At 42.3% G+C, this 16666-nt stretch overlaps 1 protein-coding gene across 3 annotated transcripts in view; it reads left to right on the top strand.

Moving 5' to 3' along the window:
- TBC1D32 (TBC1 domain family member 32) overlaps positions 1-16666 on the top strand; it is a 327052-nt gene that overhangs the window by 107960 nt on the left and 202426 nt on the right. For all 3 annotated transcript variants that reach the window (XM_030198562.1, XM_030198561.1, XM_030198563.1), the window contains exons 16-17: positions 1241-1365; positions 3897-4098. In XM_030198562.1, coding sequence (XP_030054422.1) covers positions 1241-1365; positions 3897-4098 — 327 coding nt within the window. The remainder of the gene's footprint in view (positions 1-1240; positions 1366-3896; positions 4099-16666) is intronic.

Raw genomic sequence — 16666 nt, 5'->3', positions numbered from 1 at the left:
GCAGAGATATCTATATGGTGCATTCTTCCCACAATGTGAAAGCTAAGGACGTATTCTTGACTGCAGTGTTTGTTTTTCGCAGGTTTTTGTTGTATGCTACTTCTTTGCAGTTGGGTTTTTTGTAATTCCGATGTTGAATGGCGATTTTGTGTTCTGGTAGGGCGTTTTGTCAGGGGAAAGCACATGCTGTACCGTAATCTTAAGCATGGCGTTTTGTCTGGGGAAAGCACATAGCTTGTTCTTAAGCATGGGCTTCCAAATTGGAATCGGCTTCCAGCGAGGTTCGTCGTCTCTCTGTTTTTCTGGGATTGCCCGGTTTGTGTTCTTCCTTCTGCTCCCTTGTTCCGTTGCCTTGTTTTGTGATTGGTCCTTTTAGCGTTGCTGTTGACATCGCGTAGCAACTGTGTGATGCTGGTTTTCATTGTTCCGCGATGCGTCTTATATCACGTACCGTCGCTTAGTAAGGGTTTCGCGATGCAATTGGTTGGGATGTCATTGATCCGCCCTCGACGTCATGACGTTTGACGCGGGGGGAGGGGGGGCAAACACTCATGGGCGAATTCTGGGTTTCACCACCATGCATTTAGAACGTTGGGACTTGTGGTGGCTTCAGAACATTGGAGGTGCGTTTTATATAGAGAGATATTTGTTTCTTCTAGAATACTTTTTATTTTTTCAGTAGCATTTATGGTAAAGCATGAAAATCTAACCGGATATGGAGACAAACAACAGTTTTGAAGTTGGTAATTCCTACAGCAGTTTAAAATGTTTTTGTTTGTGCTGCCACCTACTTAATCACTGGCAAGATTGTAAAGTTATATGTTATTTCCACCTTTATATCACTAACACTGCTACACCTCTAGAAATTTTATCAACAAATTTACCCCATTTATTAAGCCGCGCGTCAATGCCGTCACAGCCCGTTCATTAGCGCATGGCAGTCGCTAGCGCGGCTTAGTAAATGGGGGTTAATTATTGCAAAAATATAGTTACAAAATGAAGGGCTTTTATTGACACTTTTTAAAAAATTGTTTAGAAGTGTCTCCTCTTTCACCAAAATTGTGGATTTGAAAGGCATAGCCTAATAAGAAGAAATAGTTTTAGGTTCTTACGTGTGTGCAAAATTCTTTGGACAACACCAAAAAAGACCTAATAAGCTATATTACAGATGTTATTGTTGATAAATACCTCTTCAGATTTTTTTTCACTTATAATTATTTATTGCTTTTCCATGGCTCAGGTGAATGTGAACTGTGATGAAACCACATTAATAAATATTGCTGACATTTTGGCAAGGATTGCTTCAATAGAACGAGGCCTATCTCTTCTTCTTTATGGAGAAACTATAAACCCTTCTGGGGACAGGTAGGAGTGCTTTATAATGTTTATTATGAATAATTAAGTATTAGAAACCAATCTGGCTATGAAACACAACTACTGCAAGATAATAAAACCAGTTGTTTTTATTAAGCTCCACTAGACATTGTATCTGATGCTAAGCAATGACACCGAGTCATTCTGATTGGTCTCATGACCTGAATTGAATGTGTAAGACTTTTATAGTTCTTTGAACTTAAGCAGTCCTAACAAGTGGATAACGCTGTCCAATGGACCTGAGCTGGATGCATGTAAGCAAAGGTGCTTTCAAAATTGTCTAGAGTAGTACAGCATGTGTGTGTGGGATTTTCCGCCTCAGCATTATTGTATGGATCCTCATTAATGCAGCTCACTGGTTGTGAGTTTTTGGCTCCTTTATTTTTTCTTGGTAGTAAATAATAAAAAAAAAAAACCCTCTTTTTCATGTTAGGCCACCTAGATTTCATGATTCCTTCTCTTAGGGGTCCTTTTCCAAAGGTGCGCTGAAAAATGACCCGTGGTAGTGTAGGCGTGGGTTTTGGGCGTGCGCAAATCCATTTTTCAGCACACCTGTAAAAATGCCTTTTTAAAATTTTTTGCCGAAAATGGAGGTGTGGCAAAATGAAAATTGCCGCACGTCCATTTTGGGTCTGAGACCTTACTGCCAGCCATTGACCTAGCAGTAAAGTCTCACGTGGTAACTGTGCGGTAATGACTTATGTGTGTCAAATGCCACTTGGCGTGCGTCCAAAAATAAAAATTATTTTTTGGCTGCGTGCATCGGACGTGTGCCAAAAATGAAATTACAGCAAGAGCCCCGTGGTAGCCAGGCGCTAACTCCATTTTGGCGCGTGTTGGGCGCACATAGAGGCTTATGCGGCTTAGTAAAAGGGCCCCTTAGTGCTTCCCTATTTAGGATTTTCAATAGAATAGAAAGTATTCTTAGTTTTTGACACAGGTGTGGCATGGGACATAATTTTTAAAATTGACTGATTTTGAATTGGCTTTTTTTCTTCTGATGTCCCAGATGCAGAAGACCTCTAGTGGCTTCAAGAAGTGTGGATGGGTGGTATTACAGCTCACAGTCAGAACACAGTATTCCTAGTTGTTCCACCTTTCAAAAGATGGCACCTGAGGCTCGCTATGCACATGAAGGATGGAAAGAAAGGCTCTATAGATTAAGTCTGAACTAAGGGCTCCTTTTACTAAATGGCGATAAACCCAATGAGGGCTTACTGCTCGCTATAACGGAAGTACCGTCAGGATACCGCAGCAGCCCGGCGGTACTTCCCACCCCTACTGTGCCGTCATTTCCGGCACTACAAAATGCACTTATTTTTGTATCACCAGACTGTACCCAGCGGTAATCGGGCAGTGCCGCGCGCTGCACGGTTACCGCTGGGTTAACATGGGAGCCTTTACTGCCACCTCAATGGGTGGCGGTAAGGACTCCACCCTGAAATGGCCGTGCGGCAAGTGCTTTACTTGCCGCTTGGCCATTTTCTGCAGGAAAGTGAGACCTTCCCTTTTACCAGCTGCAGTAAAAGGGGACCTCAATACACGTGTAAAACATGTGACGATGCCAGCGCCGGCCCCCTTTTGCCACAGCTTGGTAAAAGGGGCCCTTAATGCCTTGGTAGCATCAACAGAGAAGACTATACAGCTGCATTGTATTTGGGAACTTAAACTTTGCAGAGTTACAAAATAATCAGTTATAATAATAATTCAGTCATACTGTGATAGAAAAGAACCTTTAATATTATAGGATCCAGTAATAATAGAACATGCATTGCGGGTATTTTCCTGACCACCACTGGCTTTATGCCCAGATATTCAGTTCTGGCCCATGTCTGGGCTCCACTATTGACTACCCGGGCATATGTGGCTGGCTTAAACTTAGCTGGTTAAGCCTGATATTCAGCATTTAAACAGCTGCGATGAACTGCGTGTAGGTGTCCTAGCTAGTTAAGTGCTGAATATTGGCACTTAACTGGCTAAGTGCTGATTCCACCCTCTGAATGCCCACAAAATATCCAGTTTCAGCTTGAGGGTTAACCAGTATTTTCAGCGGCATTGTCCAATTAACTGCTGCTTAATATGTCCGGTTAGCCCTGGACAGGCGGTTTAAATGGTCAGGAGCCTCTTTTGAATATCTGCCCCACAGCTGTTATTTTATTATTGTGCTTTCATATTTTGAAGAATAGAAGTTTTTTGTTTCCCTTGTTTAGAACTTGTGTTTGTATTAAATAACTGATGCATTGTAATATATCTGTTAATGCAGTGAATTATTAATTTATGACAATCTTTTCAGTAATAATTTAGTACAGGTTGTGTTATATGTTTTTATATTATTTTTATTTCATTTATTTCCTTTATAGCTCACTTATTACATTTCATTATAAAAAAGGTAAAAAGAGTTTTACAAAAATGGTCTTTGCCATGTAGAATCACATAACTGGTTTTGTAAAACTTAAGCAGGATAATATTTCATATTTGTTAATAAACATCTAGTTTTCACTTCATACTCGACTATCTTTTAGTGTTATAGGTGCGCATATGATTGCCCAGTTCACAAAGAAACTTCTTAGTGAAGATATTGCTGTTCTCTCTGAATCTGAAATGTTACCAGTTCTAAAGGGAGCTTTCATCTTTGTGTGTCGTCAAATGTATAACACATGTGAGGGTCTGCATGTGCTTATTCCATACGGCTTGCATGAGTCCATTGCTGAATCATGGAAAAAGGTAACCTTTTTGCAGTGTAATAATTACTATATTCTGAAACCTAAATATAAAGAAATCTATATATTTTATTTATAAATATAAGTTAATAAGTTAAATACCTTTTGTCAGTATTCAGATGTTGTGAGCAGTGTTTTTTTTAATGCCAGCCATGGAGTTTAAATATTTTATTTATGTTCTGTGTTACTATGCAGATACCGAGCAGTGCTCAGTATATGTGGACAGCAGTGACTGCTGGTCAACTCTATAGATAGTGGCGATATTCAACCACTTTCCTTATAGTTAAGCAGTTGTTAGAATATTTTTTAAAATCTGTATAGCTATAGTTAGGTGGAATGCTCTTCATTTGGCACTGTCTGGATAGTGCTACTGAAAATTTCTGTTTGAAGGGCAGTTCTAAAAACTAGGCACCCACATTTACATACCCTTTGCACGCATAAATGTGTAGAATACTAGCATTTATATTTGTAAGTGTACATTTACCTATGGAAGCATCAGCATGGCACCTAAATGCTATTCTTTAAGAGGATGCGCAGCTTGCATAGCATGTAAATGCAGTGGGGTTGTATATGAGTGGAGCATGGAGGGGGCTCCCATTTATGTATGTGACATACAGTTCTCCAAGGACAAGCAGGCCATTGTATTCTCACAGATGAGTGATGTCATCTGACGGAGCCCAGTGGGGTTGCTGACTAGTGATAATACTTAGAACTTTCTAGCAGAATCCCACCATGCATGCACTGGTGCCTTCCCTCAGTCTTGTTTTTTTTTTTTTTTTTTTTTTTTTTTTAATATTTTCAATGATACACAATACAATGTGACCATGCAGTTCACATTTAGTTCCATAAACAGAAAAACATTTCATTTAACATATAAGGAAACAATGAGAACATTTTTTCTGTCCACACAAAAGAAAAAATTGGTTCCAAGATAGGAAAAATTTTACAAGAATATTAAATTAATACACAGTTGCTACCTCTATGTTTAGACTCCAGCCTGTTATGTAGGAGGGCATATAACATTTACTTCACTTCTAGCATCTAGGAAATCTTTAAGCTGTTTAGGGTCCAGAAATTGAAACTGTTTACCTTCAAACATCACATTACAAATACAGGGAAAACGTAATACAAAGTTTGCTTTAATGGCCTCAACTCTGGGTCGCAGTTCCAAAAAGGCCCTGCGTCTCATTTGCGTTGGCCTAGATAAATCTGGAAAAATCCTAACCTTGGAACCCATAAACACGCTATCTAAATGTCTCAGGGAAAGCCTTAGTACTGCATTCCGGTCTGGTTCCAGCACAAAAGTGACCAGCATAGTCGTCCTGTGGGTAATTACTTCCAGAGAGCTTTCCAGGAAGGAAGTAAGATTCATTTTTGCATCCGTCCCTCAGTCTTGTTTTTTCCATGGAACAGGGAGGACATTTTTTTGTGTTCTCTGTTTCACTTTTTTGCCTCTCTTGTGCGGCTATTATTTCTGTTTCACAGTTAGTATTTTCTGGTTCTTTATTTTTCCTTTATTTTCTTTAGTCACAATTGAGTTTAATTTAGCCATCTTGATGTCCCAGAAGACTCCCAGTAGCTTCAAGAGCTGCACCCAATGTATTCGGGTGATTTCTGTAATGGACTTGCATTCTTTGTGCATCAGGTGCCTTGGGCCTGACTATGAGCCTAGCTCTTGTTCTCTCGCTTTAGGTTATCAATAGAAATCAAACAAAATAAAACATGGAAAAGAAAATAAGATGATACCTTTTTTATTGGACATAACTTAAAACATTTCTTGACTAGCTTTCCAAGGTTGCCCTTCTTCGTCAGATCGGAAATAAGCAAATGTGCAAGCTGACAGTGTATATAAGTGAAAACATTCAAGCATTACTATGACAGTCTGACAGGGTGGGAGGATGGGGGTGGGTAGGAGGTATGCATGGGGACATCAAAGCATATCATTGATATTCTAACAGGATGGGTGTGGATAGGTGAGGGGTGGGGTGATCAACAGAGACATACAGCTTTATGGTTTATAATGGGCTAGGAACCCCAGATCCTTGTTAAGTCCTTTCTGTTGGGTGTTAAAATATGCTTTGATGTCCCCATGCATACCTCCTACCCACCCCCATCCTCCCACCCTGTCAGACTGTCATAGTAATGCTTGAATGTTTTCACTTATATACACTGTCAGCTAGCACATTTGCTTATTTCCGATCTGACGAAGAAGGGCAACCTTCGAAAGCTAGTCAAGAAATGTATTAAGTTATGTCCAATAAAGAAGGTATCATCTTATTTTCTTTTCCATGTTTTATTTTGTTTGATTTCTATTGATAACCTTAAGAGTGGACTAACATGGCTACCACACTCCTCTCTCACTTTAAATATTCACTAGAGTACACAGAGGGTATGGCAGGTCCAAAAGGAGAAACATTTTGGCTCTTCAAAGTCTGGTACATCGTAATCTGCACAGGAAACATCAACCTGAATGGCTGCCAAGGCTTCAACATCCACTGGGAATGCACCGGCATTGGAGAGATCTCCACCTGTTTCAACATTGGGCGCTTAGAGCAGGCCCCAGGACTGATCAGCATCAGACCCAACACTGAGGACATATACGAGTTTGATGACCTCCTTGTCGGCACTGAAGGACTGCAGTGCTGAGCATTGAGTAAGCAAAAGCATCGGTCCTTATCGACACATGGTTCCGGGAGCCTCTGGGCATCGGCTTCACCGGTATCTGAGAAGTGCCGGCACTGGAAGGAACACTCCCCCTCTTTGTAAAAGGTACCGGTGCGCAAGTCTCCAAGCAGCTAGGTCCCCGTTTACTGTTCAAGACTGATGGTTTCTCAGGCTGTCTCTCCTGGCTCCACTGCCTTTTGCTGATGCCTTCCTTTGATGAATAGCTCCAAGCCATGCTCATGGAGAAGCTGGCACAGATGCTGCAACTGAAAAATGCTCAGGCATCAAGGGCACTTGCGTCAGCTGTGGTTCAGCCCCAGATTCTTCTTGAAGCTCAACCCTGTCCATTCAGAAATCCTCAATGCCGGCACCTTGAAGGTTGTCAACATTGACACTGGGGGAGAAAACTTCTCCAGACTCCGAGGATAGGGCTGTACCTTGGCGCTGTATGGGGCATGGACATGGTTCCACTGAGCCGAGATAGGCAAAGACTCATTTAGCCAGGTCTGAGTATGGTGAAGAGTCTGAGTGGGATGGTTGATGGGACTCAGCGGAGAACCCACACTACATTTTGGAGGAGGAGTCTTATGGGATTCCCTTTGATCCCTCCCCACTTCAAGAGAGATGTAAATCTCCACAAGAGAATCTCTCTTTCATTGGTGTTGTGTAGGAGATGGAAGAATAGCCTAGAGTAGAAATGTTAACTGTCCTAGACTGACTCTCCTCCAAAGGAAGGAGTCACAGTACCATTGCACCCTGTCCTTATGGGTGCACTGATGAAGAACTAGGAATCTCCCCTCTCAGTGCAGGCTGCACCAAAGAAGGTGGACATGCAGTATTGCATCCAGAATGTCCCCAGATTTGAGAGGGCACAGCTGCTTCATCGCCCTCAAACGAGCAAGGCTTTCCAGGACCCATGCTTCAGCACCCCTGTTTAGGATGGCTCAGACACTTGACTCATTTGGGAGGAACGCTATTCAGGCCTCAATGCTTATTGCCCACATCCAGTCCTCTTAGCTCTACCCATCCTTTATTTACAGTCTTTGATCTGCAGTATGCTAAGTCTTGCGGAATCTTTTCCACAGGAGCAGGCTGCAGAACTTTGCCAGTTGGCCAGTAAACAGCTGCAGTGTTGGGATATTTGGCCTAAGGCGGGTACAATTCTTTTGATTGAGTGTCCAGACTCTTTGCCATTGGTGAGGGGCTCTGCAGAATCTCATGGTTGTGTATCTCTGATCTTCAACCAGGGTTAAGGAGAGATTGGCGGATGTTCCCTGCTGAGGTGACAACCTGTTTGAAGATAAGGTAGAGGAAGTCGCGGACCTCATCAAGAAACATACAGATACCATCCAGACTTTATCTTGGCAACCTCCAGCTGCAGCCTCCTCTTCTAGGAGGTTTTTGAATGGGCCTAGGTGGCGACCCTACTACGCTGAGGCGTAAGTTTTCTCCACCTTCTTGCTCTGCCCAGAACTCCCAGGCCCAGAGTGCTCGACCTCGCCAGTCTCACCCTCAGAAGGCTCAGCCAGCTCCCCAGTTGAGGACGGGAATGAGCAATTGACTGGCTCCAGGAAAGTATAGCTGCACTCAAAGTAATCGACTGGATGTTTATCTTGTCTGGCAGATTGGATGGATCATTCAGGTCTTCATCTTCCGTCATTTACTATGTTACTATGATGGCCTACTGGTATGAAGGAGGCTGAATTTTTACCAACACAGATGGCCCCTTATAACCTCTAACCAGTGGGTTCTTCAAATAGTCTTGGTTATGCCCTGCATTGGCATAAAAAAACCCACCAATTTGCACACAGAGAGCTTCGGCCATCAGCTCTCATCACAAGCAGGTACTTGTAGAGGAAATCTTCACCCTTCTGCAGGACAATGCAGTTGAACCCATGCCATCAGGGCAAGAAAGGAAGGAATTCTGTTCCATGTATTTCCTTGTGCCCAAGAAGATGGGCAAGTATGTGCAACCTGTGTCACTCCTTGTATGTATGAGGAGCCTAACACGTTAGTTACTTCTTCCATTAAAGGCCTGGTTGAAGAGCCCTATATTGTACTGGTAGTAAGTTTTTGCAAAAATGGTGTGATGTGGTCACGTCGCTTGCAACCTTCTATGAGTCTTTCTGCAGCATTCTGAATCAATTAGAGCTGGTGTAGGCCCTTTGTAGTCAGACCATTGTATGGTGCATTGCAGTAATCCAGTCTTGATGTTATCATGGCATGCACAACTGGGATAAGATTTACCTTCTTAATGTAAAGAGAGAGGCAGCATAGCTGTTGCAAATAGTAGGATCAGCTCTTGAAGGTTGTTTGGATTTGGGGAATCAGAGTAAGTGTTGAATTTAATTGTATTGCAAGGTTCGTGACTTGTGATTTGAGGGAGAGTTCATACTTCCCAAAAGAGATTTTTATGTAAGGAATGTATCCACTTGTGTTAGGGACCCAGAGAAGCTCGGTTTTACTTGGGTTCAGGCAAAGTTTGTTGTGTTTAGCCCATTCTTGAATTAATGTTAGACATACAATCATTTTTTGAAGGCTGTAGATAAGTCAGGTTCAATGGGTATGAGTTGCTGCACGTCATCCACCTAGATGTGGAACTGAGTGTCCATTGGCCGAATCAGCTCAGTTAGTGGCTTGAGGTATATGTTGAACAGAATAGGTGACAGTATTGATCCTTGTGGTTCCCCGCAGTTCAGTGCCCATTGTGGTGATGAGTTGCTGCCAAACATTATGGATTGTTGCCTGTCTGATAGATAGGATCTGAACCAGACAAGTACTGTTCCATTGATACCTGTTTCTGTCAGTTATGCTAGCAAGATATCATGGTCATGATCATGGACAGAATCGGCCCCAGCACCAGACTTTGAGGCATTCCACAACTCAGCTTTACTTACGCCGGGTGAATTCCTTTAACCACCACCCTCTGGCATCTGTCTATCAACCAGTTCCTAATCTAGTTCACAATTTTGGGTCCTAACTTCAGCCTGTCAGGTTTATTCAAGAGTCTCCTATAAGGAACAATGTCAAAGGCTTTGCTGAAATCTTAGTAGATTACATCTAGCACATATCCTTGATCCAATTCGATTAGTTTGGCATGATTTACCTTTGGTTAAACCATATTGTTTCGCATCTTGTAACCTATTAGATTCCAGGAAATTCACTATCCTTTTTTTCTGCATCGCTTCCATTACTTTTCCAATAACCAAAGTGAGGCTTAATGGACTGTAGTTTCCAGCTTCTTCTCTGTCACCACTTTTGTGAAGAGGAACCACATCCGCTCTTCTCCAATCTCACGGAACCTCCTCTGTCTCCAAGGATTTATTAAACAACTGTTTTAAGAGGACCCGCCAGAACCTCTCTGAGCTCCCTCAATATCCTGGGATGGCTCCCATCCGGTCCCATAGCTTTGTCCACCTTTAGAGTGTCAAGCTGTTTATAAACACGCTCTTCCATGAATGGTGCTATATCCACTCCATTCTCATATGTGCCTTTGCCAGTCAATTGTGATCCCTCTCCTGGTAAGCCCATCTCTGCACAGCCTCTAGTTGTCCTCTAGTTGTTTGCTTCATGAGAGGTTTGTTACTGACAGAGTCCCCCGTCAGACATTCAACTGTGTCATGGTATCTCAACGTTGTCCTCACCCAGCTGATGAAAGCTCCTCTTGAGCCACTTGATTCCTGTCATCTGAAGTATTTGACCTGTAAAGTTGTGTTTTTGGTGGTGGTCACTTCAGTTCACAGACTCAGTGAGCTTCAGGCCCTGGCAGCTGATCCTTATTACACTAAGTTTCACCATAATAGTGCACGCACCCTAAGTTAATTCCTGAAGTAGTATCGGAGTTCCATCTTTTAATCGTCCTGCCAACATTTTTCCCAAAACCACATGCCCATCCTGGTGAGAGTGTATTGCATACTTTAGACTGCGACCAAGTCTTAGCCTTCTATATGGCGTGCACTAAAGACCATAGACAGTCTACCCAGCTTTTTGTTCCTTTTGACCCAAACAGGATGGGGGTAACCATTGGCAGTGGTACAATTTCTAATTGGCTAGCAGATTGCATCACCTTTACTTATGCCCAGGCTGGGCTGACTCTGGAGGGTCTTGTCAAGGCTCATAATGTCAGAGTCATGGCTATGTTGGAGCCCACGACGTAGTCTCCATAGAGGAGATTTGCCAAGCTTCAACGTCATCTATACACTCATTCAAATCTCAATACTGCCTTGAGCAGGACATCCGATAATATAGACGATTCGGGCAGGCAGTCCTGAAGAATTTGTTCAGTGTCTAGAATCCAACTCCACGCCCCCCCCCCCCCCCCCCCCCCCCCATGGCCCAGATTTGTTCTGATCCAGGCTACACCTCCACACCTGGAATGTTTTAGTTTCAGGATGATTGAATTTCAGGCCTCGACATTTCGAATCCCTATTGCCTGTAGTTGTTTTCAGTGAGCCTGGTAGCTAGGGATTCTCATCTGTGAGAATACAACGGTCTGCCTGTCATTGGAGAAAGCACAGTTACTCACCTGTAGCAGGTGTTCTCTGAGGACAGCAGGCCAAGTATTCTCACCTAGCCTCCCACCTCCCCTTGGAGTTGTATTCCTTTTGCTTTATACAATGACTGATGGACCCACACTCGTGTGTTGGGCAGGAAGGCACCAGCGCAAGGATGCTGCTAGAAAGTTCTATGTACTATCGGTAGTCAGTGTCTGCACCAGGCTCTGTCAGATGACATCACCCATCTGTGAGAATACTTCTCCTGCTGTCCTCAGAGAACACCTGCTACAGGTGAGTAACTTTGCTATGCTGTAAGTTACCACAGTTTCGCCAAATCTATATGGCTGGTGTAATTACAGGCGCATAAATGTTAGGCATGTTGATACTAAGTTACGCTAGGATTCTGTAATGGAATCTGGGTGCCCAGAGGTCGTTATGAGATAGGCTTCCACCATGCATCCTTGGGGTGTCTAAATGAAGGACCACAGTTGCAGAATTGCCCCCATAGTGGTTGCTGCCATAAAGATAACTACTTTTGAAAATTGAGTTGTTTGTTCTCACTGAGTGAATAATATCTATAGGGCTGTGCTGTTATTGGAGGATAATGACACACCACTGTTACGTTAGTAAGTGGTGTGGAATCCATAAGAGAATAATGGAGTAGATTTTTAAAGGCACTTACCCAGTTTGCTTGTGCTGCTAACAGATAAGTGCTGGTGAGAGGAATATTCAGCAACATTAACTGGAAAGTGCTGCTGAATATTCTTTTGATACCCTCGGCACTATCCAGACAGTGCTGGGGGTGGTTTATGGTTGGAGGGTATTCACTTAACAGCCATATTCAGACCACTAACTAGATAACATATCTGGATTGGTACCTAAATGCTGACTGCCACGGTTAAATATCAAGCAGAATATTCCCAGCATACACAGCCAGTAAGTGGGTAATACATCTAGAGTTCTGCAATCAGATAAGTAGGAAATTTGAAAATTACCAACCCCGTGACCAGGTCTAACTATGTATGCTGTTCCACATTGTGTGTACTTTTACTCACATTTAGTGTAGGAATTCTTATGGTTGGGCTAGAAGAGGAAATTGCAACAATATGTGCAGTGGTTAATTTATCCAGTGCTGTGCAATCAGTAAGGGGTAACATATTCGATGATGTTATTAATGAATGGCGATCTCCACTATATAGTGAGTAATTAATCTAGCACTGTGTGGTCAATAAGGATAGAGTTAATGTGGTTGTTAGTGTTTGAATCACATCATACAGAAGCTGTAGAAAGAAGCAGACTACACAAGCTCTGCTAATAAGTATATTTGAAAGAACCCTAAAATAGGAATTCAAATTCTGAATAAAATTGTACTGGGAGAAAACATATTTATCTGAATCATGTCTATGAAGAACACATGATCAATAAAAAGTTTCCAAAATCTTCTTAATTTTGGAAAGTAAAAACTTCTGCCAGAAATCAAAGAACCATGCCGATTAGATAACAATGGAAATTAATGACTACACTATAGAGATGGATGAGACCCAGCCTATTGATAAGAACATTCAAGAAAAAAGAAAATAAGGAAAGCAATTTAAGTAGTGGACATTAAAATGGATGATATCTCTAGTACTTTTAGTTATTTAAAAAATAAACTAAATTAAGTTGCTTTGAAATGCATAGAGATGGAAAACATCTGTGAGGGAGCTGGAGGACACAGCTCCAAAGCAAGATCAGCAGACTGAAATGCTAGAAAAGAAAGCCAGATACAGAACAAATAAGATAGAAGATAAATGTAGTAACCTAGGACTGCCTGAGGTAAGAAGTGTAAGCTCAGAGACTATGCTAAAACCTTTATCTGGACAAGACTCCATTCCGAACACATTCATAGAAAGAGATCATAGAATGTCAGGGAGATACCATCTACTAGGTGTAATGCTGAGAAGTTTTGTTTTCTACTTCCACGTTAACTGGGACAACAGTGATATACTGCAGGCAGTAAGAAAGAAAGAGATGCTAGGGTATATATTTTTTTTCCTTAACCAAATGGGCTCACAATCTAAGTTATAGCTTTGGCTGTCTGCTTTGGTCTTTGCCATGCAGTGAGGTGAACTTCCGTCCCAGTTTATTTTCTTACAGAGGACAGCAGGATTTCCTCAAGGACTTTGCTGTAGTTTTCTCCATTCATTGTCTCTTCTGTCCTGATAAGTGCCCCAGTCGCTGCTGATGAGAATCACCACTAGAAAGACATGCTGCCGACTCTAGGGGGCCAATTAACTAAAGTCCCTGGAATGGACTGCCTGCTATTTTCACGCCAGTAAAAATTACTGAGGTGGAAAAAGCGGGCAGTGCACTAAAGAAATCGCATGCAAATGAACTCCACGGACTTTTACTGTGCAGCTAGATAGGGAGGGCTACCAGGGCATGCACAGAGCAGTCAGTTGCTAAGCGTGGCTGCTCTGCCCATGCTTGGGCTAGCCCTGTGTCACTGAACTGTCAAATGCATTTGACAGCTCACAGCACCCCCCCTCCCCCCAACAAAAAAATTCCTAGTGGTCCCAGTAGACCCTGATCCCTCCCCACACCCCTGAACCCTCTACCAGCCCCCCTCCTAAGGCAAGAGAGACCCTGGTGGCCCTGGAAAAATAAGACCAAAAATATTATAATGCCTCTATATAGCTCCATGGTGCGACCTCACCTTGAGTATTGCATTCAGTTCTGGTTGCCATATCTCAGAAATGAAATAGTGGAATTAAAAAAGGTTCAAAGAAGAGCAACCAAAATGGTAGAGGGGATGGAACTGCTCCCATATGAGGAAAGGCTAAAGAGGTTAGGGCTCTTCAGCTTGGAAAAGAGATGGCTGAGGGGGGGATATGATTGATATCTACAAACTCCTGAGTGGTGTGGAGCAGGTAGAGGTAAATCGATTTTTCACTCGTTCAAAAAGTACAAAGACCAGGGGATACTCAATGAAATTGCATGGAAATACTTTAAAAATAAATAGGAGGAAGTATTTTTTTTCACTCTATGAATAGTTAAGCTCTGGAACTCGTTGCCGGAGGATGTGATAACGGCGGTTAGTGTATCTGGGTTTAAAAAAAGGTTTGGACAAGTTCCTGGAGGAAAAGTTCATAGTCTATTATTGACATGGACATGGGGGAAGCCACTTTTTGCTCTGGAATTGGTAGCATGGAGTGGTGCTACTAATTGGGTTTCTGCCACTTGATCTGGGTTGGCCACTGCTGGAAGCAGGATACAGGGCTAGATGGAAATTGATATGACCCAGTATGGCTATTCTTACGTTCTCATAAGCTAGCTGGCTTTTTTAAAAACAGAAATTCAGTGCTGAAGCCCACATAGGGCCCAGCATTGAATTTCTGGTTTTAGTGCCGTCGACAGACAAAAAATGGTGTCCGCTGCTGTCAGAATATAGATAGCATATTTTTTTTCTGCTGTACTTAAGGCATTTCTAAGATGCTGCCAGAAGAGCATATTTGCTGCATATTTTTGTTATAGGGAGAGCCTTCACCACATAGTTTTCCAATGATCAGCCCACCCCCACATTTGGGGCCTTTCTGCCCATGACTAGGGTATAGTTGGTTGATGTATAAGGAGGCATAACCCTTAGTGGTAGTACTGCAACACTATGACTAGGGGCTCCAGTTTGAGAGGTGGCGCTGGCAACGGCAGGAGCAGCATGGAATAATTTCTTCCCAGTACCCACTATACTAAAGTTACGGACCAGTGAGCCCCCAGTGGGATGGGGGTCTTTGGAGGATGGGAGTCTGATCAGGGGAGCTTGTGTTTGGGAGAGAAGTGATTAGGGTATGGTATGGGTGCTGATTGAGGGGATGGGGGACAGCACTGGAGCCCCTTTAAGATGTGTCTGTGATGGAATAAAGGCATATCAGGATGTCCTTTTTAAAAAAAAAAAAAAAAAAGAAGTTTGGAAATGAAGTGGCTTGAGATAAGAATGAAAGGGGAAGACTCAGGGTAATATCAAGATATATTTTTTCTTCAGAAATGTGGTGGATCTGTGAAAATATCCTATTGGAAGTTGTGGAGACAAAAAAAATATTGGCTGTCAAGAAAATGTGGGAGAAGTAGAGATGATCTCTGCAGGTGGAGAGGGGGGTGGTATTTAAATTCCCAGGATCAGTAGTCTCTGCTAAATGCGATGGGTGAAAGGGGATAGGCGATAGGCAAACTAGATAGCCCCTATTTCCTATATGTACCAATATGTTCTAACTTTTTGTTTACCCACACGTGGGGAGGGGAAACAGTTATCAAGCCATTGAAAAATGTTTTACTCTTGCCTCTTCCTTTTGTTGAGATTGGCAAACATATTATTTCTAGGATCTGACATTTTTGATTGTTGTGTATATTATCCTGATGAGGCTAATGTTATAAAAAGTACCTATGTGAAAAGTCTATGTGTCACTATTTGTGTAAAATAAGCTCTCAGAACTACCCCTAATAGTACACAAATATATGCCAGTTCTGAAGCATATTGAAATGTGTATGTGTACTCAATGTATGTACTTGTGTATTTTATAAAATATGTATGTACATCTTAACTGTACCCCGAAGAACACCTACGCATAGTGTGATTTATAAGTATGCTCCATCTAATTGTAAGATCCTTTTTCTGCATGTAACACATACTTCACATGTGAGAAATACTTTAAAAAGTTAACACTTATAAAGGGGCATTGTCCAAGTTAGAATTGGGATGTTTAGCTCATTGCATAAAAAAAAAAAAACCCATTCAACTGAGAGATTTTCAAACAGATGGGTTTTCATTTTGAAAATGGCTCTCGGATGGGCATGTTTACACAGAAAACTTCTAAAAAAGAAGAGCTATTTTCCAAAGTGACACGTCCAATTTATAAATGCCAAAAAAACAGGCACAAGAACTTGTCTGGCATCATTTTGAGAGAAATGGCCACACAGATGTTCCTGCAGATCAAGGAGGCAGCCTAGTGGTCAGTTCAGTGGGCTTTAAACAATGGCACGCATGTACATTTCCCACCATAACTCCTTTATTTTGTATTGTAAGCCCTCCAGGAACAAAATAAAACCTACTGTACTTAATAGTACACCATAACAAATGCCTTCCACTGTGCAGGTATCTCCTATATTTAGGTACAGTAGGTAATTTGGTGGCTTGGGAGGGCTCTGAATTTCCATCACACGAATTAGGTAGAGTGGGATTTGGACCTGGATCCCCTTGTTCAGTCCACTGCACTGACCAGTAGGCTACTTCTCGGAGCTGCTTTGTTGGGTATGCCTATAATATCTGATGCTGTCATCTCCTTTCAATTTCACTTGTTAAGGGGGTGGGAGGGGGACAGCATAGACTTGGGGATTATGGAGGGGGTCAAGCCTTATTCTGCCCAGTGGTCAGCTGGTCAG

The sequence above is a fragment of the Microcaecilia unicolor genome, chromosome 3, assembly GCF_901765095.1.
Source record: "Microcaecilia unicolor chromosome 3, aMicUni1.1, whole genome shotgun sequence".
Classification (NCBI taxonomy): domain Eukaryota; kingdom Metazoa; phylum Chordata; class Amphibia; order Gymnophiona; family Siphonopidae; genus Microcaecilia; species Microcaecilia unicolor.
Note: the sequence above shows the minus strand (reverse complement) of the source record. Positions and strands in the feature narration are given on the sequence as shown.